The sequence below is a fragment of the Salvia hispanica genome, chromosome 4, assembly GCF_029641045.1.
Source record: "Salvia hispanica isolate PSC_SH4W2 chromosome 4, Shi_PSC_v1, whole genome shotgun sequence".
NCBI classification, from domain to species: Eukaryota; Viridiplantae; Streptophyta; class Magnoliopsida; order Lamiales; family Lamiaceae; genus Salvia; species Salvia hispanica.
In genome coordinates, this window is record NC_142695.1 from 38,443,857 (window position 1) to 38,469,541 (window position 25,685).

Below are 25,685 nucleotides of genomic sequence, written 5' to 3' on the forward strand. Positions count from 1 at the left end.
AATAACGGTTGCAGATCTCCGTTGGGTCTGCATCCAAGTAATGAAAGTGATTTGAATAAAGGTTCCGCTGAATATATGCAGAATCCACTTTATAAATAAACATATATATTCATATGTTTTGTATTGTTGTACCTAAGTAAGAAAAATAAGATGAAACGATGTAAAATGAGAGTCGGTATAAAAAAAAAGCAAGGTTTGAATAATATTCCATTCCCCCCTCCTTTCAGCTCTCTCTCTCAAGCAGACACGTTGGTGTCTCTCTCTCACAGTCACATATTTTCCTCTTTATATATACCATCCATCGCCATACCATTTCACTTGATTCTTCCTTCCAAAAGCAACTCAAATTAATGGGCGATCACTCAATTCCAGAAGAAAACGGCGGTGATCCCAGCAGCTCCACCGCCTTGGATATTTACCCTCTCAGCTGTTACTATTTCGGCTCCAGAGATTCTGTTTCTCTCAACACCGAAACCCGCGCCGATCGCCTTCTTCGCCTCACAGCTAAGTATGTCTCAATTTCCCCAATTCGACTTCATTACTCCAATTTCGGACTCACTCTGGTTTATGTGCTTTGGGGGTTTCAGCTATGATGCCGTTGGGATGAGGAGCTGCGTGGCTGCCGTGATTGTGGTTAGTTTATTCATCGATTTTATTTTTGTTACATATTTCTAGTTGCTTTGGTGTTGGAATTGTGAGATGGAGTGACATGATTATCTCTGAATTCTAAATTATTGTGATGACGAAATTGGTGAGGTGTGATAAGTGATGACCTACTTGATAGCACTTATTTACTGGTAATTCAAACTCTTGACTGTAAATTCCTACTTCTTTTATTTGAACATATCAATAACATCAGGGAAATGCTATCAATTCTGCGGAATTTTCTGAAGGTTGTGAATATATGTGCAGTCGAGGCATTGAGTATAGCTGTTCAATCCTTGCTATTAGTAGATGTTCATCCAAATTGGGATATTAGAGTTGTGAATTCATTTAGTTTCTAGCTCTGATCGGCTGTAGACGCTTGCAATCAAGCGTAATTCAACTTCAGGGTACTTAGTTTGCTTATCCGAAGAACACTTCATGTTTGGATATTATTTAACTCTCCTTCAAATTGATGATGGGTTAGTTATGTTTCAACTCTCCTTCAAATTGATGATGGGTTAGTTATGTTTCGGGATCATGTGTTATCCTCTTGATTTTTGATAAGTCTTTTAAGTGTCAACAACGACCATCGCTGAACAAGACTCAAGTCTAATAATGATTTGATTGCACATATAAGCATGGTGGATTCTTTTCAGCTTATTAGTCATGTGATCAGACCTTTTTCTTAGACTGAACTGTATGTAAATCTTGAGGTTGTGTTTGTGAGCCAAAACTACCTGCTGTAGGTTGAACTTTTCAAACACCCCCACCTCTTGTTGCTACAAGTGCAGAACTCCATCTACAGACTTCCTGGTGGACGTGTACGACAAGGTGAATCAGGTAGTGCAAGTGGATTTCAGAATTGATTGGAAATTTTATGCAAGTGTTACAAGTTTTTTATTATATGCCTCAGATACTGACTGCTTAAAACGCAAGCTCGCAAGCAAGCTGTCTGCTGGTGAAGATGGCCGTGGTCCTGATTGGGAGGTATGTGGTCTTTGGAAACGTAATAATGTGATTAGAGAGTAGGGCAACTAACCCGTTGCTTAATATCCAGGTTGGAGAATGCCTTGGTATGTGGTGGAGACCCGACTTTGAGTCCGTACTTTATCCGTATTTGCCACCAAACATAAAGTGGCCTAAAGTAATTCACGTATCTCATAGTATTACTCTTTTGCGTTCTCACAGATGCCAGAAGTTGTTCACCTTACATTGTTTGCCGTTTCAGGAGTGCACTAAACTCTATCTTGTGAAGCTGCCACCAAGCAGAAGGTTTATTGTGCCTAAGAATTCACGACTTCTTGCAATCCCGTTGTGTCAGCTTCATGAGAACGATGAGGTAAGTTTGATTTAGTTGAGTTTTGTCTCGAACCGTTCTGCAAATTGGATGCTTACATTTTGTTTGGTCTTGTTGGAAGTAACGTTTAACACGTAGAAATACTTTGCAGACTTATGGTCCAATAATCTCTGGAGTCCCACAGTTGCTATCCAAATATTCCTTCAACATGGTAGAACCTTAAAACTTTGAGTTGGAAGGGAAATAGGATTGCAGTTGCATCGGGCAAAGGTTTGTGAATGTGGTGTTTTTTTTCCCCATAAATTTAAAGGCCGCGTCACATAAACGTGGTGTTTTGTGTAGTTGGGAGTGCTGTTGTGCGTATAGCTGGTGATGATTTGGATGGTCACAGCTTTAAGATGATATATAGCTTAGCGTTTTGTTGGGGCTAGTTGTGTTTTATTTGCTTCTTTGAACTGTACACCACTTACACTTACATATAGTGCTTACACCGCAAAGACTTTTATAAGGGAAATTTACATTCAACACTGCAGTTTTCTTCTAGACTAGCTTTTACCAGTAACATATGCACATCACTTTCTTCTACCACTTATATTCAATCAGAGCGCTTCCATTCTAAGAGATGTTACGTGTCTCTCTGTATGCATAAATTAGAATTTGAAATGAGAATAGTGACGAAATACTGGTTCATGAAAGAATCACGTAACATGTTTTGCACAACACAATTACAATTCATACATTTCACAATAATTAAAATATAAACAAGCAAGTTTTAACTTCCACTAGGGTAGGTCGTGAGATTATTAAAATTTACTCCGTATTTCATATTTAGACCAATTTATGGAGACAATTTTCTACTCCAAAACATCCTCGTCGTCGCGCGAAATACAATGCAGTGCCACCGTCTCGCGCATATCGCCATCGTCGCGTTGTGCCACTGCTGACTTCGCTATACACTTGCAGGGCCAATGTTTGTTGTTCGTTATCCATCATTTGCCGTTCATTGCCCATCATTCTTCGTTCGTTGTTCATCGTTCATAGTTCTTATGAAAATATTTTGTACGATTAATATGAACAAACTTGTAATGAACACACATCCATTCATTCAATTGAATAAGCACAAAATTATTTCTTACAATTAGAGCCTAAAATTTGGTTTTAATACCGATTGTTGCGTTTGCTACGGAACACTTAGCTAGTTGGATTTTAATTAATTTAATTAAGGCTCAATTTAAATTAAACTAACAAAATACTATTATTTTGGACTGTAGAACACAAATTCACAGCTCGTTCATATCCAAATAACGAGATTCTGGCTTCTTTTTAATTTAATTTATTTCTTGTGTTTAACATTCTAATATCCATTATTTAATTGAAATCGGCTACCAACTTTAATTAAATAATACTCCCCATGTCACATCTCGAAAAAAATCAATTTATTTTCGGCACGATTTAAGGAAATGATATTAATTGAGTTAAATAGAGAGATAATAAAATAAGAGAGAAATTAATGTGTTGTTTTTTAACAAAAAAAAAAGAAAATCAATCATTTGCGGAGCTAGGGGGCGTTATTAGGAGATTGGAGATTGGATTGTAATCAAGATTCACGCTTATCGGCAAACGTTGGTCCGTGGGTTGCACACAAATTGAACTTGCCACTGTCAACTTCAATACACGATGTCCTTCATGTTTCACGAATCAAGGCATCACCACCACCCTCGGGCCCTGTTAATTTCCTATGTTGTTGATGATCGATGATATTCTTGAGTTACGCCATAACAGGGCAGAAATGCAATGGTTAGTTCACAAATAGCCGGTCAAAGCTATGTGAGAGTTTGCATACGAATTGAAATAATTGAGTAGTCGGTTTGAGAGGGAGGTATTGTATGCAAACAAATCAAATGAATCGTTGAGAAGCAACGTAAATATATGTGGATGAATGTGGTTGGACTTGGAGAATAAGATGCAAGATTAATAAGGTGTACATAAGAAAAAGGAGACACATCATTGATTCCAAGTGAGGAGAGGAGATGAGCACATAAACGGACATAATTCATTCACTCATTCATTTCAATTATGTGTAGTTATTTTTAAGAGAAGCCCAAGGTTCTTTATTGTGTTTATTTAGTGCTTATTGTGTGTGTTCGTAATAGGAATATGTAATCCTTATCAGTAATTATCCTATCAAGATTTTGGCGTATCAATTGACGGAGTGAATCATAGTTGTGTTAGGTGAGTGGGAGTGTATATGTGGCACAAAGAAAACAAGAATGCAAATTCAAAAGGAAATAGTAGTAAGAAAATAAAACTAAAAAGGTGGGCGCGGAGAAATTACAGTTGGCAATTGGCATGGTTGGAAATAAAGAAAAGAAAATCGGTAGAGAGAAAGAGAAGAGTGAAGTGAAGAGTCTCAAGTTCAAGTGACGAGCCTTCCTCCCTCCCTCCTTTCTCCACTCACCCCTCTCTCTCTACCCCCACTTGATCATTATTTATCAACTTCTCCTCAAACAATTCACTCTCTCTCTTATATATAATGTGTGCAGATTGATACTCCACTTACCTAATCTCAATTTTCATTGTAAATACATCTCCTTTCGTCTTGCTGCGAGCTACAAGGACTTTGAAGAATGAAGAAAGGCTCATTAGCTCCAAATCTCAAGCTCTCCGTCCCACCTCCTGATGACATCTCTAAATTCCTGTACTACACTACTTCTTTTTCCTTCAATTTCTTTTTTTGCATTTCAATTCATTTGGATTTCCTTGAGTTTGTGCAGGACCGGCTCGGGGACGTTCAAGGACGGCGATCTCTTGGTTAACAGGGATGGGGTTCGGATTGTTTCAAATACTGATGTTGAACTTGTAAGATTATTCTTTTTTTCCTCAATTTCTTTCTTCTCCTCTTTTATCTTATTCTGATTCTCTACTGCATTTCTCACTATTGCTTTTTTGCACATTTCTATTTTGCAATGTTATGTTTCCTTGCCTCTGTTGTCGAGTTTCTTTTTATATCTATTCAGTCGATTTTGATGTGTTTGCCATTTGGCATTTCGCAAAAGATTTGTGTTTACTTACTTTGGGGGAAATAATGAGCTTAGATATTCTGATTAACTCGAGTTTGGAGATAGACAACTTTCGATTCTCAAGATATGAGTATGCTAGATCTGGTACAAGTGTATGAACTTGTTTGTATCCATCGAAACTTGCGCTTCATTTTCTTGCATACTTTGTGCTTCAGCCAGCCTTGATTCAGCCATCAGATAACCAGTTGAGCTTAGCTGACTTTGATGCAGTGCAAGTCATTGGTAAGGGAAATGGAGGTGTTGTGCGTTTGGTGCAACACAAATGGACTGCACAGTTTTTTGCACTTAAGGTACTGATGGTCTTCATCCTTTTGTGTTTAGTATATTTAAAATGAAATGTAGAATTTGATGGTTGTTCATGTTTGATTGACATGGAGAAATATATTTGGGAGTAACCTTATAGATTCTAATATATCATAATGTATCTAATTTGAGTTTAGTACTTGCATAGCTGGAAGAAGCCTTGTGTTTCTACTTGTTTGTATTTTAAACCTAAATCCATAAAGCAGAACACAGATTTTAGTGGATGTCTCTCTGTAACACATGCATCCAAGTTATCATAAGTTTTTCTGAAGTAATTTGCACCTTACTATAACTCAACGAACCAAACCTTGTTCACTGGAAAATGTTTCAGCACAATTTCTTTTTCTTGTCAAGTTGAATATGACTGGATAGGCCTACCCTTTTCCGAGCTTTCAATGAGTTGATGGATGATGTTGTGAATTAATAGTGTAGGAAGTTATTCATTTATTTATAAAACATGGGATCAGCTTATTTTATGATTTGATACCATATGTTAAAAATATTGTTAGATTTTGTTCTCTACGGTGAATGTGGTTAGCATCTAATATGTGGCATTCTTCACTTCTAAAGCTTCTAACTGCTGTATCATTTCTTTGACTTTGTAGATGTGTCACTGATAAACTTTCCTCTCAAGAAAACATACACAGGAACACACGCACGTAATTTACATATATTGAGTATATAGTCCTTATCCACGAGTTAGAAAGAATCAACCAGCATGAGAAAGAAATAAGCTTATTGTGGTAATGTAATGGAGTACTAAACAAGAGATCGCCTTCCTTAGACCAAGTTTGCAAATATTATGTGACAGAGATGCATAATAACCACTGACATCTATCTTCTTGATTTCTTGAATGATATCAGGTCATTCAAATGAATATTGAGGAGTCTGCTCGCAAGCACATTGCCCAAGAGCTCAAAATTAATCAGTCATCTCAATGTCCATATGTTGTGGTTTGCTATCAATCTTTCTACGATAATGGTGCAATCTCCATCATCTTGGAGTATATGGATGGAGGGTCTCTTGCAGATTTCCTTAAGAAAGTTAACAAAATCCCAGAGCCTTATCTTGCTGCAATTTGCAAACAGGTATTGCATGTGTGCGCCATGTTCTCTTTTTCTGATAGTAGTTATATTGAAATTCTCATCATGCATTATAGGTACTCAAAGGTCTCTGGTATCTTCATCACGAAAAACATATCATCCACAGAGACCTCAAACCTTCAAACTTATTAATAAACCACAGAGGTGATTGCAAGATCACCGACTTTGGAGTCAGTGCAATACTTGCCAGCACATCTGGTCTAGCTAATACTTTCGTTGGCACTTACAACTACATGTCTGTGAGTACTCTTTCCATTACATGAATTAATACCTTCCACCAACATCACTGTATTTCGTGCTAATATCTTTCCTGGGGTAATTGATATAAACATGCTATTAAATTTGCCCACCTTTGGCTTCAGATGTGTCCTCATATCACTCATATGCTTTAATTTCAATGCTTAACCAGTAACCCAATTTTTGTTCTGAACTCTTCGTTGTTGCTCTTCTGCATGCTTAGCCAGAGAGAATCATCGGAGGCACATATGGTTATAAAAGTGACATCTGGAGCCTCGGTTTGGTTCTCCTCGAGTGTGCAACAGGAGAATTTCCATATTCCGCGCCTCAGGCTGAGGGATGGATCAATGTATACGAGCTGATGGAAACCATTGTCGATCAGCCTGTGCCTCGTCCACCTTCAGATCTATTTTCTCCAGAGTTCTGCTCATTTATCTCTGCTTGGTAATACACTAAATCTAATGCTTGATGATAAAATTTCCCACTAGCTTGAAGTGTGCTAAAAACGGTTTTAATAACATGGTCATTTATAATTATTTACTGTTTGAAATAATTTTTCTGTACTCTTTAGTATCACAATTATACTGTGTATAAAATTGTGCTTAAATGATTGTGAAAGCCTTTTGTGATGAAGATGTATGGAAGAATATTACGGAGTAATAGTTTCTCCATCTCAATTTCTTCTCTTACTTTAAAGTATTTCATTATCATTTATAAGGGTATGCAGAAAGGTTCTGTAAAATGGATTGAACTGCTTTATTCAACATCTTCGTAATCTACTTATTGATCTAATTCTTGAATTTTTTTTGTCCATACCTGCTTAGTACTTGCATCCTTCTATAGTAAATAGGCACCTTACCAATCTTTTGTGAAATTTGAATTCTCAGTGTGCAAAAGGATCCTAAAGATAGGCTATCGGCGAACGAACTCATGGTAAATCGTATCATGTGTAGGATAAACTCAGTTTATGGACTTCTTGGTGATTAACCTGATGTGTTTTCTGAAATTCAGGCACACCCTTTCATCACTAAGTATGACGATCTAGATGTTGATCTTTCGGTGTACTTCACCAGTGTAGGACCCTCACTGGCCACACTGTAATCAAGGTTTGATCTATACCTCAATATTGTTACTATTAGCTAACGACGTATAACAATATCATTCCGTTTGTTGTAAGTTGTAACTTAAGCATAGCTTTGAGAGATGCATGGCTAAGTTGGTCAATAGCACATGTAAACCAATGTTACTAATAAGGCAAAAACTTGTGTTCATCCAAATCCATGGTTTGTCCACCTCGTTCTGCAATCATTTAGGATCTAATGATCCTTTGTTAGCATTTATTAATCACAATTAGGGTGTAATTAGGATGTACGCTGTGGAGTGTGCCTCCACCAATCTATCATCTATGGCCTTAAGTGCCTTAGTTTTCTTTGCTAATTGGATATGTTTGTTCCTATAAATTTACTTTTCTTCCAATAATTTGCAGACCAACAGAATGTTTGTAGCAGTTAACATGAGCTGCAACGATTGCAGCATTACTGCATATTATGGAGATCACATCTTCGCAGCTGTGAACATGGAACGAGGCGGTCCCGTTCTGGCTCTCCCATCCATTCGGCACTGCTTCTGAAATCACCATTTGTGCAACGTTATGTGAGGAATACTAAGATAAGGATTTGTAGGTCTCCTTTTTTTTTGTTTGTTAGTCGGAATTTCTCGAGGGATATATGATGATTCTGGTTGATGTGTGAGTATGTTGTAAACTTTTATATTAATGAACCCATTATGTGATTTTCAATTCAAAAGCAATTCCATCTTGACATTGTAACGAAATTAAGCCACAAAAATACATGAATTATTTACACAGTTTGTAATTATGTGACTGGGTTTGGTGGTGCTACTAAACTGGAGTTTTTCTCTATAATTTTCTAATACAATTATATGAAGATTAGATAAATACAAACTGCTTGCAGGAGAAAGCAAGAATCCAGTTAGTATTTGTATTTCATCTCCGTTTGAAACAACTAACACAGATTCAGTAGAATGAGAAAAAAGTCACAATTGCTTCAACATAGAATAATGGTTTAGGTTTATCTACAACACCCTGCTTCCTTAGTTAAATCATATCATCTTAAAATGCTTTTCTAGAGAGCTACTACTACCTTGCAGGAATTTGTCGACTGCTCAAGGCATAAACTTCCGACCAAGCGAAAATTTTTAGCTGCTCGTTAGAAGGGACAATGAGTTCAATGTGTCACGTCTTCCTTTTGAACTTCCTTTGAGCTTTCAAATCCACCACTATCACAGAGATGTTGTCTGCGCTTCCCCTTTTGAAGGCAAGCTTCGAGAGGTACTCTGCTGCCTCTTGTGCCGCTGGGTCACTCCCTGCCCCTCGCTCGCTGGTAAGCATTGTGCCATTCCTCTTGTGCCAGATCAGAATCCTCTTTCGCGCTAGATCACAAGCCTCCTCATTCGTCATCACATCCCATAGGCCATCACTAGCTATAATAAGGCATTCGTCTTCTTTTGTGCGAGGAACAAACATTACTTCTGGATCTGCAACCACATACGGCCTCAAGTATCGATCACCTGCACACGGGGAGGTGCTGCAACTGTTAATGGAGCTAAAGACGCAAGCCAGATAACGTATCCAAATACGAATATATTTAGGGAATATCGCCTATCGTTAGCTAAGGAACACCAATATGATCTTTTACAGTGGGAGGAGCGATATTCGTAGCATCATTTCATCATCTATGGGGTGCAAGAGAGTTTGTGGAAAGCTTTAGGCCACCAAAGAGTTTCTAGAGATGCTTATGGTGCTAAGGAATCACTTAAGCAATGGATCTTTAAAGCAATCATAAGAACATTATATGCAACTAACATATAGGATCACATTTGTTCAACATTTGCAATTAAACCTACATGATCACCCCACAAATGTTTTCCATCCTGGCTGAGCTTCAAGCCTCATTACTTGTTATATTGAATGACATGACAAAGTTTGAAGAGAACGCAATTGTAAGTGTAAGGACTAAGGACTAACTAAATGTATGCCACGCCACGTATGCAAAAAATTCCCTATGATCATGTTAGATATATGGTTTCAAAATTTAGTACTTTATCCTCAGATAGTCAATCTAGTGTAATGCTGGCCATGAATACATCTTTTTCGAGTAGTTGACCGTATCTCAAATTTGGATAAGAATAAAGATCGACGTACCAATGGATCTTGACACTGCAAGCACACCTGAAACACGATATCCATCCCAATTGATGACCTTGCCTCCTGCAGCTTCTATCCTTGCACATTCGTCTTCTCTATTTGGCTGGAAACAGGAATCAAATCATCGCGTTAGATCCATCATAGTATCCGCTGACAATGCATGAACATCTGCAAGATAATAGTTGGTCACGCCAACGACAAATCAAGAATAATAGCTACCTTATGATCCACAGATAATGGCATGGGAACCTTTCCCCGGTTCAAGACTGCCCTCGAATCCCCACAGTTTGCAACAATGATATGAGTGGAACAAACAATCGCAACTGCAGCAGTGGACCCAACCGATTCTGGGGTTATAGGCTCATGCAGGTCGGAAGCAATGTCACCAGCACCATCAGTTCTGGGGAACCCTCCTACTTCATTGTCTAATCTATGAAAGCACTTCTGAAAGATCTTAAGCCATTTCTCCTTCAAGTTGTGCTCACCATGTTCGACCTTCAAATTTTCCTTAGCTGCACCAATCTCGTCGGCTAAAGCTAGATGCATATGCTCTCTGCAGTAGTTAGCTACCTGTACACCAAAAAGTTCTATGATTACATCAAACCTACTAAACTAATAAATGGCGAATACGAAACACTTGACATTTTGAATCTTTACCTGGCAACCTCCATGCCCATCATAAACTCCATATACATGGGCAGTTAAGTCCTTGTATATGGAGCTAAAAAGTGGGGCGTCATTCAACATCTGAGGCGGAATCTTTAGGAATCGCGGAAGGGCTACAGCTGCGTCTTCCATTTCTGCTCTTCTACCACAAACAGATGTTAGTCCCCAAAGAGGTGGTAAACTAAAAGCAACAATAGGCTTATTTATCTTCATTTCCTCAGTAATCTCAACGAGAGAAGCTGAAAAGGTCCTTTTAGGTTCTCTTATCTTGACAGCCTCACCGTTCTCTTCTAAAGAAACGAGATCATCAACTATCTCAGTTGCTATAGTTGCTACCCACGACTCCGATCTCTTGATACTCTGAGACATATTTCTCTTCTTATTTAGACAATCTTCAATGCAAATGTCATTAGGGATATCAGTCACACATTGAGAATCGAGAAACGGATGAACCGCTGGATCACCACCCTTGGACGTATCGAAGTTTGAATCTACCCTAATCAGAACCCCGTTGTGAGGAACATTACAACGAGAATGCCTATTCTCGGAGATGAGAGACATGGAAGGCAGCTTGGTCATGGATGGTTCAAGAAACAGATTTTTCGAAACGTTTGCTATAAGGTCAATCCCAGCAATGTCAACACACGTTGCATAGAGCGATTTTTCTTCGCCTATCAAGTTACTCAGATTAAGTGGAAGGGAAATCTCGTCCATCAATTCTTGGACAATTTGACCTATTTAAACACCACTGAGGTGTTCAAAAACGCTCTCTACACATCCGTGATGAAGCTAAAACCCTATTCAAAATTAAGGCTTTTAATAGAAATCAGAAAGAAGAGATAATGCAGATAAAGTCTCAACATAATAATGAAGACAAATGGAGATATTGAACAGAGAAAGATATTTGGCAGAGTTGATAATGCAGAAAACATCAATTATATATAAATAATGGTGGAATATGCATCAAAACTGGCATAAAATGAGGAATCAATATATTCAAAAGTGAAGAAACAAATATAGTTGTCAGCAAGCACTAGAGGCAACTTCATCATCTCTATTCTTATATTCCTCTTTATCTGTAGCTCTCCATCATCAATTTCAACCATATAAACTCAAGAGATGACATAATCAGTTCATTTAACACATTGAGGTTCTGATTCTCCAAACCAAAATAGAATAAATACTAAGATTGAAGTAATATCTCTCTATTGTTGATTGTTGAAGAACATACATACCTTACAAATACAAGGGTGAAGAAGTAACCAGAATTGTTGATTTGTTTCTTCTTCCCTACTGCTGTATAAATGTAGATTTCAAAATATACCAAAAAAGAGAAAATCCTGTCGATATAAAAAATGCAATCTTTAGGGTCTCCAAGTGTTAAAAATCAGAGGTTTTTGATGACCAGATGTCACCACAGAGAGCAAAGTCGAGAGTCAAAAATTCAGTGAAACAGCACCAAAGGGATAGCTATCACATTTCCCCTCAGAAAAGTGAGTCCCTTAAAAGCATCACATGCATCTCTCAAAAACACATGAAAGGAGAGAGAGAGAAAGGGAGGAGTACGTGTCCCGTGTGTTGAAATCGAATAAATAAACAATTAGTCAATCAAGCAAGGAAGGTAAGTTGCTTACCGTCTCAAATCAAAACAGTGGTGATTGAGTGACAACTCAGGCCTAATAAAGCTTCTTTTTTTCCTTAATTCTTGAGAAACAATAATTAAGAAAGGAGAGCCGAAGAGAGACAATTATGTGTCGAATCGAAGGGGGAACTCCCCAATTTTGCCACCATGTTGTCAGTGTGAAGATTTTCAATCAATTGAGAACAATTGCAGAGTGGGGCCCACCTTAGGGGGGACATGTGTCCAACCAGATGTCCAAATTTTAGTTGCTATCATTCCGTTCAACTAATTTCCATCTTTTTAATTATTATTATTTCTTTTTTATTTTCATTATTGTTTTAGTACATAGGAGTATTTAAAGTGTGGTGACGATGTATTTAGGCACTTTTTTCATGGAAGTTGCCTGTTTGTTGAAGAAATTATTTCAAGTTGGAAATGTGTTCTTTTTTCAATGAATCGATGAGTTTTTGGCCTTCTTCCAACTATCGTAGATTGTTTGTTAAGATATTTGGAAGTCTTTCTTCTTTTTTTTTTTTTCTTCTGGTATCGTAGATTATCAGAATATTTTTTTTTTAATTTCAAGATATATTCTCTCTGACAAGTAGTTTATTATTGGAGTTAAATTGATGATGATTGGCGAAATCTTTTATTTTGAAGGAATTACATGACAAATATTATACATAAACATAAGATATAATTATACTCATAATTATAAAAGATTCCACCATATAATTATTAAAATAGTACTGTACTTACTTTGTTTTTCATGATTTTCCTTTATTATGAACCTGAAAGCAACTTACAATCCTATTAATTAATGCTCTTAATAAGCGTTATTAAGCTTTGTATCTCGTGGAGGGGTAGGCTTCACGGGACCAAGATATTTTCATATTTGACTTTTCTATAAATTGCAGTAACATCTTACTCCCTCCGTTCGCGAATAGGAGTCTTATTTTTCCATTTTAGTCAGTCCACGAATAGAAGTTCTGGTTCACTTTTTACTATAAATGGTAAATGGTCTCACCTTCCATTAACTCATTTCATTCACATTTCATTTAAAACCAATATATACAAATGGGATCCTTATTTCAATAACTTTTTTCCATCCACTTTTCTTAACATTTCTTAAAACCCGTGTCACCTATGAATAATGAATGAGACTCCTAATGGCGGACGGAGGGAGTGCAAATTTACTTTAAAATAATTTTTTTAAGAGTATATTGGTTTTGCATTTCAAAGGGAGTGATTTTTTTCTTATAAAATAGTACTCCATGTGAATTTAGTTTATGATTAACAGGTCGTGGGAGAAAATAACAAGCTTTGAGAACAAAAATATTAAGCAAAAATCGGTAAAATTCCAAATAAAAGGATTCTTCAAATATGTTTGTTACTGTTCCTGTCATGAAAAATAGGGCAATTGTGAATCGAGAAACAAAAAAACGTAAATAGAGACAGAATTTACGTGGTTCACCAACGTTGTGTTGGCTACGTCCACGGGCAAGAACGGAGAACAAATTGTATTATGACTGCGGTTTTCAGATTATGGCTACAGATTGGATCTGTCAGATCACAGAATTATGTGCCCTACTCGCATATAAATAGGCACACATAAAATCCTATCCTAATTTGGAAATATAATCCTATTCCAATTAGAAAACACAATCCTATACAGATTCAAGACATACTAACAGTTCTCAACTTCATAGTTTGGAGATCAGTTTGCTTGGTTAATTATTGCACATTTTTAGGATAAAGACCCTAGAGGTGCCCAAGGTTCAGGAACCGGCGGTTATGGTTCGGAACCGCTAGTTCCGGTTTTAGAAATTAATGAACCGGAACCAAACCGCGAGGGTGTTTCGCGGTTCCGGTTCCAGTTCCAAAACCGTCGGTTTCGGTTCCAAATCGGCGATTTTCCGACGGTTTTTTTACGGTTTTTTGCGGTTCTGGCTTGGTTTCACGGTTTTCAGGCGGTTTTTCGCGGTTTCGGTTTGAACCGCCCGGAACCGGCGGTTCCGGAACGGTTTCGGTTCGAAAATTTTTGAACCTGAACCGAACCACGGTTCAAAAATCGATGGTTTCGATTCGGGTAAATTTTCACAGTTTCGGTTCGGAACCGTAACCGGCGGTTACGATTTCGATTTTAACCGCCGGTTCGGTAAACCTTGGACAGGTCTAAAAGACCCGATTAAGTAATTAATGAGGTGATTAAAATTATCGTTTTTAGTTAATTGAACGATGTCGTTTGAGGAAATATGTGTCACATCCACTTTAATATTCCTACTCTCCATGCCGGCTAAATTTTGCCACCTAATCCATGGGTGGAACATTGTTACCATAATCAAAATTAATTATAGTAATTAAATTCATGAAAAAAATATTTATATTTTTAAATTAAAATTTTATCATTTTGGTTGGTCTTTTGCTTTTATTATGAAAAATATCATATCACGTTGTAAATAATATCAATCCTTTTGATCTTTAATAAATAACATCATGTTTTGAATATAATGTCACCAAACCTAAATTTTATAATATAAAAAACATGACACACTGTCGCACTGAATTTGATGAGAAAATATATCCTTGTAGGGGCGATGCCACATTAAATCTTTTTAGATTAAAATTTGAGCCACGCAACATTATTTTAAAATTATCATAAAAAAGAAATCAAAATACAATAGTCATCTAACATTTTGATTACCTATTCTCGAGTGGACAATGTATTTCATTGGGGATGGAAATTTAAAAAAATCCGCATTAACAGAGTCAGTATTCAAATTTAGAATAGTTTTAATATCAGCCATTTTTATTTCCAAAGTAATAGTAGTATTTTTTTTCTCTTTTAATTTATTTTTTCTTTATCTTTCTTACTTGATTTCTTCTCCAGTTTTATTTTACTCAACTTAACATATTAAATATTTATTTTTTTATTTTTTGTATTGAAAAGAAACATCTCTAACAAGAAACAAAGGAAGGGAGTACTATTTTAAGTGAAGCTAATAATAAAATAGGATAGAAAGAAAATATAATAATAAGTACTGTATTAATCTTTGTCAAGATACATCAATTATCTTAGGATATTTCCATTTAATCACTTACCTTTAGATGAGGTGAATATAAGTTTTGTTTACTTCGACTTTTGACGTTCCTATAAAACTAGTAATTGATGTATCGGAATGGGTAAGAAAATATCTGGATTGACAAAATTATAACCTAACATGCCACCTCACCTCACCTCAACTTACCCATCTCTATCCAACTCAAGCAAATATCTAAATCCAAATTAAAACCTAAATTATGCTAGTACATTTTAATGTTGCAGAAAAGATACATATGTATATGCGTTTATGTTTATGTTTATGTTTATGTTCTATCGCAACTCCAATTTAGTTTGATGACCTTAATAAGCCATTGATGATAGATCTTTTTGCTCGATCACGAGATATTTATTTACCTGATTAATACCAACCATATACGTACAACATTATTACATAAAATATACTAAGTTACAACACATAAGGTTAATTTGGGGGGCATTTAATTAACAGTATAAAGTTTTATGATCCAAAATTCCGCATGCTGCATGCATACAGGACTAACACGTGGCGTAATAATTTGCGTTGTCGTTTTTGAAAAAATGAAGATCTTTTATACATACTGAACAAAGGAAAGAAGGAGAAGGAGAAGGAGAAAAATAAAAAAAGGATAACTGATTAAAATTTTTATATTTTTCTTAGGTCAAAGTAGTAAGAATGGAGTAACAAATAATTTTATATGGGGATTCCAAAAAGAAGAGTTTGCGATGATAAACATGCATTATCTTCTAGAAAGATACTTATATACTAATCCCTCTTCTTACGTTTTGTTATTTCGGTTCGTCTTATAATAACAGTTATAGTATTTCAATTTTATCATAAATGATAAGTTGACCTCACATTCCACCAACTTATTCTACTCATATTTTATTATAAAACTAATTTATATAAGTGAGACTCATATTCCACTCATATTTTATTATAAAATTAATTTATATAAGTGATACTCATATTCCACTAATTATTCAACTTTTTTTTTACATTTCTCGTGCCATAACTAAATAGGACTCTTAATCCGAAATGAAGGGAGTAGTTCATTAGCACTATTAATCTTTTGTAATCTTATTGTCATATTCTATATACTCCCCCCTTTTCTTAAAAATAGCAACTCTTTTCTTTTTAGTTCGTTTTTTAAAAATAGCAACTTTCAAACTTTCAATTTTTGGAAATCTGTACACCCTTATACATCTCACTAATAAAGTGGGCCCCACAATCCACTAACATTAATTCTATTACTTTTTTCTCTCCCTCGCTCTTACTTTACTAATTTTTTTCTCTATTTCTCTTACTTTACCAAATTTTGCATTAAAATATGTGACGTTTTAAATGTTCCAATTTTTAAGAAATGGAAGGAGCAATAAATATAGTTAGCTAGTCAATTAAAATAAGCGGCACCATACCAGGCAAATTATGGAAGATTCAAGATTCAATACATGTCACTTTTTGAAAAAAAAATCAAGTTAGTATAAATAAAAAATCCTTACACTTTTCACTTTTCACTTTTCAATGTATATTGGTTGAGTACTAAATTTGTTGAAAGGATTAAGTATTTAAGCATCTAAGTAAATTTCTCACGTAGAAGTTATCTAGAATTGTGAATCATGAGCAGAGCAACATCCAGAATCCGACGTCGACCCGGCATGATGTTTTTAAGCTAACGACCCATACTTTTGAGTTTTAACCCGACCCGACCCGACCCGACCCAACCCAACATCTCTCTTCCAATTAACTAGCCATTAAGGCGATGGTCCAATAATTTATAACAAAAGCGGGAAATGATCGGAGATAGTTTAGACTTTAGTCCAATAATTTCATCGGTACATAATTATATTATCGTCATATTTCAAAGTAATGGAATAGGTAGGGATAATTTGTTGATACGTGTTACGATTAAGTTAAACCAATAAATAATTTCTTATTTTCGTGCAAATTTCGATTTTCTCTCTCTCCTTTTTAGGTGAGACAAGATGTGATCGTCCAACAAGTTTGATTACTTTTAACTAATGGTGCTAATCTTAAGATGTGCTTCGTTATCTAGGAAAAGTAACACCTTCAATTAAGGATAAGTGCTTAGTCCCCGGTCTAAAAAATTGAACAAGTTTGTAATCTCTATAGTAGGAGTGTGACTTGTCAATAGTTTTTTTTCAGTTTATTCGTCGTTATATGTCATATTACATTTTTTTAAACTTCTAATCGTGTCAACTAGTGACATATAATAACGGACATAGGAAGTAATATTTTTTTAATATAAGGATGTTTTTGGAATTAAAGTCTCAAGTGAATTATATTTTAATTATTATTATAATTTTATTTCATCCTATGAACTCTTCATTTCGGGAAAAAAATTGATCTATGCCGCATTTATTCAGATGTTTAATGGGATACGTATAAAACTTGAGACATAAAAAAGTCTATATCTTAATTGAACTATGATTAACTAAGACTCCAACGAGTTGATTAATATTTTTGTCGCCAAATTTTGATGAGCGAGGTATAAATCAAACTTTTTCTAGAAAAAAAAAATTAAAATGGGGAAACAAAACATGATTAATCTCTGATTCTTCTATATTTTGATTTGTTTGGTAAAAAAAATGTTTATTTGAGTTGATTTATCATTTATCCTACAATTAGGTACTCAAATCAAATTTTTTTGGCAGTATACATGTTAACTATTGTACATTGTATTATGATAATTTTTATTATATGATAAATACTACTCCTACTTTCTTTTACAAAATATCCAATATTTTGAAAAACCCAAATTAATATGAAAAGCATACGACAAAAAAATCTTAAAACAAAGTGTGAGGTGTCGCACAACAAAATGGCTGCTTCGAGGCTCGAGCTCCCTTGAAACAGATGAATATGGAGTAGGTATATGGAGTATACTAGTAATTTATACTGACTGCTGAAATACAAAATAGAAAAATATATATATAAAAATAATGTGTATATATGTCGTCTCTATGGTAGGAAAAGTTAGGTCTCAAGTCCCACGTATGCATTTCTTGAAAACGACCCAACATCTTCTCCCACCCTCTCTACATTCAATTATTCCGATTCAGAATTGAATACTGCCGAATGATGCATGTGCTTTTAGATTTTTTTTTATTGGATAAATAAATTTAATTTTAAAGGTTGTTGCGCTATAGAGTGATTTTGGGCCTCATGCATTAATATCTCAACCGCTTAGCCATTTCACACACACGAAAACGGTGTTGGATAAACTTTTTTAAGTGACTGATTCTACTGCACTGCTGCCCCATACTCGAGAAACCCCCTTCGGCCTAGCCCTACGGGTTGATAACGCTTGGCCCTATGCGTATGGATAATTTTTTGAAGGTATTCAGTTCACTATGTTGGTAAGAGACCTCAGCCAACAATGTCTCATACTAAAAAAAAAGAGCTCAAAATACTTCAAGTTTACGCCAGAAAGACAAGAATTTTAACTTATATATATAGATAGATTTAATAGTAAAACTTAGTGTTGTATCATATCCCATTCTTTTGACTATTTAGAAATGTTGTCCATGGACGTTACAATAAAAATATGTACGTGTACTTTTTAATTTTTTAACTACGCTGTAATTTTTTGTTTATCAAACTTATAATCATAATGGTGTAGTTAAGATTGTTAAGAAAAGTGGTAGTTGAACAAAAATGAGAGTATGGTAAAACCTAACAAATAAATAGATTATGGTGCTGCGTGCATGACGAGTTTCACCATACAAATAATCAAATTAATCTTAAAATCTAGTTATTTAAGTTCATTTACATCACTCAAAAGTATACAAGATCTTATTCTCCCGTATGAGCGTTACGACATGCAAGCATAAAACATACAAGCTGGATTGAAAACTAGAGAGATCGAGAAAATAGAATAATGTGAGATAATTGTATTAAACAATATAAGATCACTTCACTATAAGGAGTTGAGGACTAATGACCTTTATTTATTTACAAAACTATATATCCAAGAGCAATCCATAATCTTAAAACTCATTAAGGAAAAAAATTCATTGTATTAATTAAGGAATTGATATAGCATCTAATTTTTAATCCAATTACTATAACATGTATAAGGTCCCAAATTAAATAGAGACCCTATTAATTTATGTGCATAACAAGATTGAAACGATCAGGTTTTGTAGTTCAAAATTACTGTCCCACACCTCCAACTCCTCTAGTATGGATGTCGAATTTTCATCAACAGTACAAAATTAAAATCCATCCCAGAAATAAAAACCAATGAATATGAATAAGAAATTAAAATTTAAAATTTTGTTGCAGCATACTATGACACTATCGAATGAATGTTTTATTAATAACTTGTATAACAGTTATATAATCAATACACTACCAACAGGCAACAAGCAGCACCACACTCAAATCCTAGAAGAGTGGTGCATTCACAGTAACAACACAATGCAAGAGATTTCCGAAATTTGGGGTGGTCTTATCCGTTGTTTCCAATCCATTCTTGGATGGCTGAGCGCAGCATATGGTTTGGAATAAGCATCTTGTGCTCTAGTTTTTGTTTTGTCACCGGGGATACATCGTGCCTATCAAGCCATGCCTCTATTGCGTAGTGCTCGTAGCTGAAACCATCAGCTGCTATGAAGGGATTTTCCATTGTTTCCTGCAACCATTTGTAGGCGCAATGCCAAGGTAGACAGACTAAGATGAATGCTCGAAAGTAAATAAGTATGTTGGTTGTAATATTCGTACCTGAAGAATAGGGCAGTAATAGTGTTTAGGTGGCTGTCTGAGGTCTATTTGGGTCAATCTACTGGCATCAGCAAACTCTGCAAGTTTTTTCAAAACGGGCAGTACTTCGGTGTCAAGGTCTGGTCGATCTCTGCATCTGAGTTTGCAGCAGTTCAATGCCACCTGTATGAGTTGTACCGCTTCAGCCAGCGGCCAATCTGCAACCGACTTATCAAGAACATCTGAGAAATTGCCACTGCTCATAGCATTTTCAAACTTCATTATAAGCCCATTGGGATGACGTGCAGCCAATAACTGGAGGACTATTACTCCAAAAGAGTACAGATCGGATTTTGGTCGAAGAGTTCCTGTTCTTTGGTATTCAGGATCCATGTAAAACAGGGTGCCTGCTATAACAGACTCCCCATACTCAGTTATATTGTCAGGCACGAGATCGGAGATGAATTTGGCCAAACCTACATCACCGATTTTGCTCACGTAGTATTTGTCTAGCAAAATGTTTCCAGGTTTCAGATCTCGATGAACTATAGGCTCTGGCTTCGTGTGGTGTAGGAAGGCAAGTCCACAAGCAACCTCAAATGCTATCCGAAACCGAAGAGGCCAAGGAAGAGGGGGCCTGCCCCTCCTGGGCAGGATATGATCTTCCAGACTTCCATTCTCCATATACTCATAAACAAGACAGCCAAGTTCTGGACAGGCTCCAAGTAACAATACAATGTTAGGATGGCGTAATTGACTAAGCACTTCTACCTGCATATTTTCCATAGTTATTATCATCAAAATTACAATATGCTGCTACAAAATAGATAGCGTGCTAACAGGTACTGATATCTAGAGATAGCATACCAGACCTATGTATTACTCCCTCCGTCCCGACTCAAGTGATGATTTTATTTTTGCACGGGAATAAAAAAAGAGGGTTATAGTGAGTTAAATGTAGATAGAATTAAGTATAAGAGAGAAGAGAATTAAGTAAGAGAGAGAATAAGAGTTCATTTTTGCCGAAAGAAGAAATGTGTCACTTAGCTTGGGGCATCCCAACGAGGAATACCATCACTTACGTCAGGCGGAGTGAGTATTATATTTCCATAATTCATTGGGTGTAAGAATGATACTATCCTTTCGGTTACCAAATACTATGTACACCAGTCTTATTCGTGATAATATACCTAAGTGCATGATAAGATATTGCCGATTAAATAAACAAATCAAGAGATGACCACGAAGGATGGGGGGTAGTGACCATAGTGACATGGATTTTTCATGCCTCGAGGCCCCTAAATATCTATCTTTCACTAATTTAACAGGCAGAAGCAGTTTATGTACTGAATTATGACAAATAGATAGGTAAGCTTGCCATTATAACGCAGCTTCAGTTGTGTAGTATTGGGAAATGCCAAATAGATAGGCAAAATAAGGGTCAAACCTCTTTTAGAAACTCCTTCTTTCTGTCAGAAGCCTCAGGGCGAAGAGTTTTAACAGCAACTGAGGTGTGATCAAGGTGGCACTTGTAAACTTTACCATATGCTCCTTCGCCGATCAATTTATTTTCTTCAAAAGAACAGGTTGCTATATGTATGTCATCTCTCGTGTACCTTCTATAACGTAGATCACCAAACATTAGCGCATCAACAATTCTGTTTTTCTCTAATGATTCTTTATGAATCATGAGTTCTGCCATCTGCCTTTCATATGTCTCTTCCGCAAGAAGTTTTTTGGCCACGTCAGCCTCCTTCTCAGCTTCCAGATATTTCTCTCTCTCTAGAGCAGCAATTTTCCTTAAGTTTACTTCTCTTTCCTGTGCAGCATTCACTCTCTGTGCTTCCTGAATACATTCAGAAGAAAGCAAGTGGACCTGAAACAAATAGGCCACAAACTAATTATCCTAAGCATCCTTGGTTAAACTTTAAATTTCAAGCCCTCATTTCAAGATAATCTAATGTGCATTCTGCAATATGTTACATGTCAAGCAATCCACAACGGACTTCTATATTAATGTTAAAATAGATAAGGGTAGCCATTATTTTGTGAGAATGCGGTGATCTTTTCAGGGGAAGCAACCTGGACAATAATTGAAATAAATAAAATGTTGCTATCACATACAAAAGATCAAATATTTAGATGGTAAAGAAGTTGAGCTCAAACCCTGTTCTGTGCATGGACCAGGTCTTCACAAGCTTGATTATACATGGTCGTAGTATTCTCCACTTCCAGGCGCAGTTGCTCTATTTCAGCCCGAATGTCTGACTGTAGGAAAGATATAAGTATGCTCGTTAAGTTAAAACTGATTTTTGTGTGGCCTACTGAATACTTGGAGTTACGGTTGGAAGGCGGTCACCTGTTCTGAGTGCGTAGAAGATATTGAAGGGAATTCTTTCTTTCTTGACACATCTGAGAGTCTCTCTTCTGAGGCTTGATAAGATGTTTCCTTTAAGGTATCAGGATTCACAGAAGAGAATGTTGTTCTTTGTGAACGAGAAGGATGATGACTAACATCTGAAAGGCAGTTCTTATATTTGGAGTCTGAAGATGGAGAAGAATAGGTGAATGAACGAGAATCATAATCCCTCCCTGTTAAAGTGCCAATCAAACAAGTTAAGCTAGGAAAACATATCAAATAGAGAAGGCACCTTGTAATGAACATACCGGAGGTTGACATAGGATTCAAAGAATTCGATATGATTTTATTTGCTGAGACTACATAGATTTTGCACGTATCAGGAGCATGTTTGAGAACTACTGATGGCACCTCAGAATCCTTGGGTGCCCTGAGAAAAAGAAATAATGATACATCAAGACAGTAGCCAAAGATCACAAGCCAAACGATTTAGCATACAAGATGCCATGCACTACTTAAAATATAGTACTCCCTTTGCTTGGATACGTCAACAAGCATTTCGACATTTTAGTTTACCCCTCCCAAAAACCAAGTGAATGGATCAGTGATTTGAACACAAAAAAAGTACACATGGTAACTGAAAAGCCTCTGCAATTAAAATAGTAAATAATAATTTACTTGCCATAAATAAGATATTTGGTAAAAGTACTCGGTGCAAACTTTACCTAGAAAAGTAATTGGAGGAGGAGGAGCCCAGCACTAAACTTGTTGCTCCTGAATCAGATATATACCTTAGAAGAGCAGACGCAGGATTGTCTCCTTCCAGTAACAAGGTCCCAATCTAAATTGGCTCAACACACTTCAAGATGAATAAACTAGGGAAAACTAAAGCAGACATAGACAGAAACTAGGAAAGCTCACCTTCTGTGTCCTATATAGATACTTAAAAGTCGAAAGATTTTCCTCAGATTTTGCCTGCATATCATTAGTATACATTTCTACCACACTTTCATCTAGCTCGGTTACGGGTACACTACCACCTGCTGCAAAATAGATGACAGAAAATAAATCAGTGAACTGCAATAGCCAGATGATGAATTTGCAATGAAGGCCAAATTTGTGATTCAGATTATGCACACAGAAAACAACACTCGGGTACTACGGAGAAGTATCAAACAAGAAAGCATTGGGAAAGATCATCCAGCTAGAAGTCAGGTGATTTATATTCTAGATTTCAGTTCTGTTACTCTCGGTAGCCAAAATGAATAACTAGATTATGAAGATCTTGATGAATTGGATTGGATCCAAAATCTCTATTGAAATCACACCAGTCAGTCTCATCTAAATTGTTCAGTCTGGCAATTCAGAAGCACTTAAATGGATCTTCCTTTTTCTTCATTCTACGATTTCCCAGGGAAAAAGCAGAGCAACCTGCATTTACACTGATTCACTATCTCCTTAGCGGTGCCCCAGAAGCACAATGAGTAGCATGACTACGTCGCTAAACAAACATCAACGATTTCTAAGCAACACTCTTTATGATCAAAGTGCACAATCCATGACTACAACATCACCCCTCAATAATTTAGGGGCAGGTGTCGAGTCCATGAGTAAAAATAAAACCATATTTGACGTCCAATTCAAAAAAATTAATCTCTGCAATCACCACAAGTACATCATGACGGACGGACCTAACAAGTTGCAAGCATATCAAATTATAATTAAACTGACAAATATCGCAAAGGAAAAATTAAAAAAAAAATCCAGTCAGTTCCACATTTCAACGAGTCAGTTCCAATTAAAGATATGAGTGAGGAAGAAGAGAAAACTAACGTACAGGGAGAGGGAACGCAAGTGATGGTGGGCATGACGCGAACGAGAAGCAAACGATCGGATGTGTGCATCAAATTCTCCATAGCCCAGCGCAGGGCCCGCTGGCTGCCCCTCCCGTCGGAGCTCTTCACCGCCACAGCCACAGTCGTCATCGCCGGAGCGCCACAATTTACTTTGACTTGAAAAGGGACAGGTACAGCTATTGACCGTTCAATTGCTTGGCGGCTACACTTTTTCACAACTTTTTTATTTATTTTTTTGCCTTAACGATTTTATGAAAAAATAATTAAAATTGGTTGAGTATGTAATAAATAAAGTGAGTTAGTTGAAGGTGAGTCCCTTTTTTACTTTTTGATTTTTTATTTTTGTTTTAGTTTATTTTAATGTAGATACTGACATTTTGATTAACAATGGGATAAAATTGTATGACCAAATATGAAAAATTCTAAATGTGAGACGGATTTTTATGGCAAAATGTAACTATAAAACTTGGACGGAAGGGAGTAGTATTTACTTCGTCTTGTCACTAATTTTTTTTTGATTCGTCCATCAATATTTACACAGTTATTTTCACTACAGTTTAATAAATCTCACATTATTCGAATTTTTTTTTATTAACTTATGATAACTAATGCCGAATAGAAAGAATATAAAATGACAGAAATTTTTTAAGGACTAGTATATTAGAGCAACTCCAAGGGGAGAAGGTAAATGAAAAGGGTATATCATGTTTATACCTTCCCAAAAAGTGCAATATACCTTTCTAAAAATCACTCTCAACTCCAAGGATAAAAGGTACTATAGAAAGGTATATCATTTAAAAAAAATAAAATAGTAGTACAAAAGCATTAAAAAAACATAAAGTGTAATACCTTCTCACTTGGAGAATGATTTTTTATGAAAAGAAGTAAATATGGTGGTTACATGATACCTCTTCAAAATGTGAAAAGGTATAATACCTTCTCAAATACCTCTCCCAATGAAGAATGATTTTCCATGAAGAAAAGGTAAATATGGTAGTTATACTACTTTACCTCTACATTTACCTCTACCCTTGGAGATGCTCTTAGAAAAGGAGAGAAATCGATCATTAAAAAAAAGAGTCGATCACAAAAGGTGGACAAGACTCCGGCAGTTGAGAAAAATATTATGGTATTCCAAAATATTGGAAATTACAAAAAAAAATGATCATGTGAAAAATATGAAGTCAAGATTTTGTATCCACCACCTCCAACATTAAAACATACTGTAATAAGTTTCAGTGAGACCAATAAGCTCACATATACACCAGTTTGCACTGAGACTTTTACACACATCTATGTAAAGAGCTCCACTTCTCATGTTTTGAACTCTATTTCCAACTCTATATCTCAAATGCAGTTTCTGATCACAGCATTCTTCATTCCATAGGAAGACCTCATAATCATCTATCTGTTCCAAAGCTGACAGAGCTTCCCTTCTGGCATCCCAGGCATCGGGCAACTGCTGCAAAGGAAGATGGCAAGCATCGAG

The 25,685-nt window shown here is 36.0% G+C and overlaps 4 protein-coding genes across 10 annotated transcripts; 2 read left to right on the plus strand and 2 right to left on the minus strand.

Annotated features, from left to right (window-relative positions):
- The first annotated feature begins 214 nt into the window (after positions 1-214).
- Positions 215-2,467, plus strand: CFIM-25 (homolog of CFIM-25). Of its 3 annotated transcripts, XM_048089475.2 has the most exons (8): positions 217-508; positions 588-633; positions 1,392-1,485; positions 1,559-1,632; positions 1,703-1,789; positions 1,874-1,984; positions 2,094-2,212; positions 2,285-2,467. In XM_048089475.2, exons 1-7 carry the CDS (start codon positions 351-353, stop codon positions 2,163-2,165), a joined length of 642 nt encoding a protein of 213 aa, XP_047945432.1. In that variant the 5' UTR covers positions 217-350; the 3' UTR covers positions 2,166-2,212; positions 2,285-2,467. The 3 variants fall into 3 exon arrangements, with proteins under 3 accessions (XP_047945433.1, XP_047945432.1, XP_047945431.1); XM_048089476.2 differs by having other exon boundaries at positions 215-508; positions 1,392-1,476; positions 2,094-2,467; XM_048089474.2 differs by having other exon boundaries at positions 218-508; positions 2,094-2,467.
- A 1,775-nt stretch (positions 2,468-4,242) lies between these two features.
- Positions 4,243-8,543, plus strand: MKK2 (MAP kinase kinase 2). Of its 2 annotated transcripts, XM_089057624.1 has the most exons (10): positions 4,243-4,362; positions 4,486-4,640; positions 4,717-4,801; positions 5,178-5,312; positions 6,190-6,414; positions 6,486-6,668; positions 6,890-7,110; positions 7,554-7,599; positions 7,678-7,772; positions 8,153-8,543. In XM_089057624.1, the coding sequence occupies exons 2-9, from the start codon at positions 4,570-4,572 to the stop codon at positions 7,765-7,767; spliced, it is 1,056 nt and encodes a 351-aa protein (XP_088913750.1). In that variant the 5' UTR covers positions 4,243-4,362; positions 4,486-4,569; the 3' UTR covers positions 7,768-7,772; positions 8,153-8,543. The 2 variants fall into 2 exon arrangements, with proteins under 2 accessions (XP_088913750.1, XP_047945944.2); XM_048089987.2 differs by having other exon boundaries at positions 4,275-4,640.
- Positions 8,544-8,710: 167 nt separating this feature from the next.
- Positions 8,711-12,349, minus strand: LOC125192417 (protein phosphatase 2C 50-like). Of its 3 annotated transcripts, none has more exons than XM_048089981.2 (6): positions 12,193-12,349; positions 11,794-11,898; positions 10,550-11,355; positions 10,112-10,462; positions 9,890-9,995; positions 8,711-9,255 (listed from the first exon to the last, which is right to left on the minus strand). In XM_048089981.2, exons 3-6 carry the CDS (start codon positions 11,270-11,272, stop codon positions 8,921-8,923), a joined length of 1,515 nt encoding a protein of 504 aa, XP_047945938.2. In that variant the 5' UTR covers positions 11,273-11,355; positions 11,794-11,898; positions 12,193-12,349; the 3' UTR covers positions 8,711-8,920. The 3 variants fall into 3 exon arrangements, with proteins under 3 accessions (XP_047945938.2, XP_047945939.2, XP_088913749.1); XM_048089982.2 differs by having other exon boundaries at positions 11,794-11,854; positions 12,193-12,340; XM_089057623.1 differs by having other exon boundaries at positions 11,794-11,851; positions 12,193-12,336.
- Positions 12,350-19,513: 7,164 nt separating this feature from the next.
- Positions 19,514-24,404, minus strand: LOC125191748 (U-box domain-containing protein kinase family protein). 2 transcript variants are annotated; one of them, XM_089069526.1, is made up of 9 exons: positions 24,178-24,404; positions 23,262-23,380; positions 23,066-23,181; positions 22,649-22,770; positions 22,341-22,573; positions 22,148-22,249; positions 21,429-21,857; positions 20,003-20,752; positions 19,514-19,913 (listed from the first exon to the last, which is right to left on the minus strand). In XM_089069526.1, exons 1-9 carry the CDS (start codon positions 24,323-24,325, stop codon positions 19,731-19,733), a joined length of 2,202 nt encoding a protein of 733 aa, XP_088925652.1. In that variant the 5' UTR covers positions 24,326-24,404; the 3' UTR covers positions 19,514-19,730. The 2 variants fall into 2 exon arrangements, with proteins under 2 accessions (XP_088925652.1, XP_047945116.1); XM_048089159.2 differs by having other exon boundaries at positions 23,262-23,383.
- Positions 24,405-25,685: the final 1,281 nt, after the last annotated feature.

Bases quoted from the DNA above. Each gene is read 5' to 3' on its own strand.
- CFIM-25 (XM_048089475.2), top strand. From the start codon at position 351: ATGGGCGATCACTCAATTCCAGAAGAAAACGGCGGTGATCCCAGCAGC. The intron at 509-587 runs GTATGTCTCAAT...TGGGGGTTTCAG, and splicing joins CTTCTTCGCCTCACAGCTAA to CTATGATGCCGTTGGGATGA. The intron at 1,633-1,702 runs GTATGTGGTCTT...CTTAATATCCAG, and splicing joins GCCGTGGTCCTGATTGGGAG to GTTGGAGAATGCCTTGGTAT.
- MKK2 (XM_089057624.1), top strand. From the start codon at position 4,570: ATGAAGAAAGGCTCATTAGCTCCAAATCTCAAGCTCTCCGTCCCACCT. The intron at 4,802-5,177 runs GTAAGATTATTC...TTTGTGCTTCAG, and splicing joins CAAATACTGATGTTGAACTT to CCAGCCTTGATTCAGCCATC. The intron at 5,313-6,189 runs GTACTGATGGTC...GAATGATATCAG, and splicing joins CACAGTTTTTTGCACTTAAG to GTCATTCAAATGAATATTGA.
- LOC125192417 (XM_048089981.2), bottom strand. From the start codon at position 11,272: ATGGACGAGATTTCCCTTCCACTTAATCTGAGTAACTTGATAGGCGAA. The intron at 9,996-10,111 runs GTAGCTATTATT...TCCTGTTTCCAG, and splicing joins CATTATCTGTGGATCATAAG to CCAAATAGAGAAGACGAATG. The intron at 9,256-9,889 runs GTACGTCGATCT...CCCCGTGTGCAG, and splicing joins TGCAGTGTCAAGATCCATTG to GTGATCGATACTTGAGGCCG.
- LOC125191748 (XM_048089159.2), bottom strand. From the start codon at position 24,325: ATGACGACTGTGGCTGTGGCGGTGAAGAGCTCCGACGGGAGGGGCAGC. The intron at 21,858-22,147 runs GTTTGAGCTCAA...TATTTGTTTCAG, and splicing joins TGGTCCATGCACAGAACAGG to GTCCACTTGCTTTCTTCTGA. The intron at 20,753-21,428 runs GTTTGACCCTTA...GAAAATATGCAG, and splicing joins AGAAGGAGTTTCTAAAAGAG to GTAGAAGTGCTTAGTCAATT.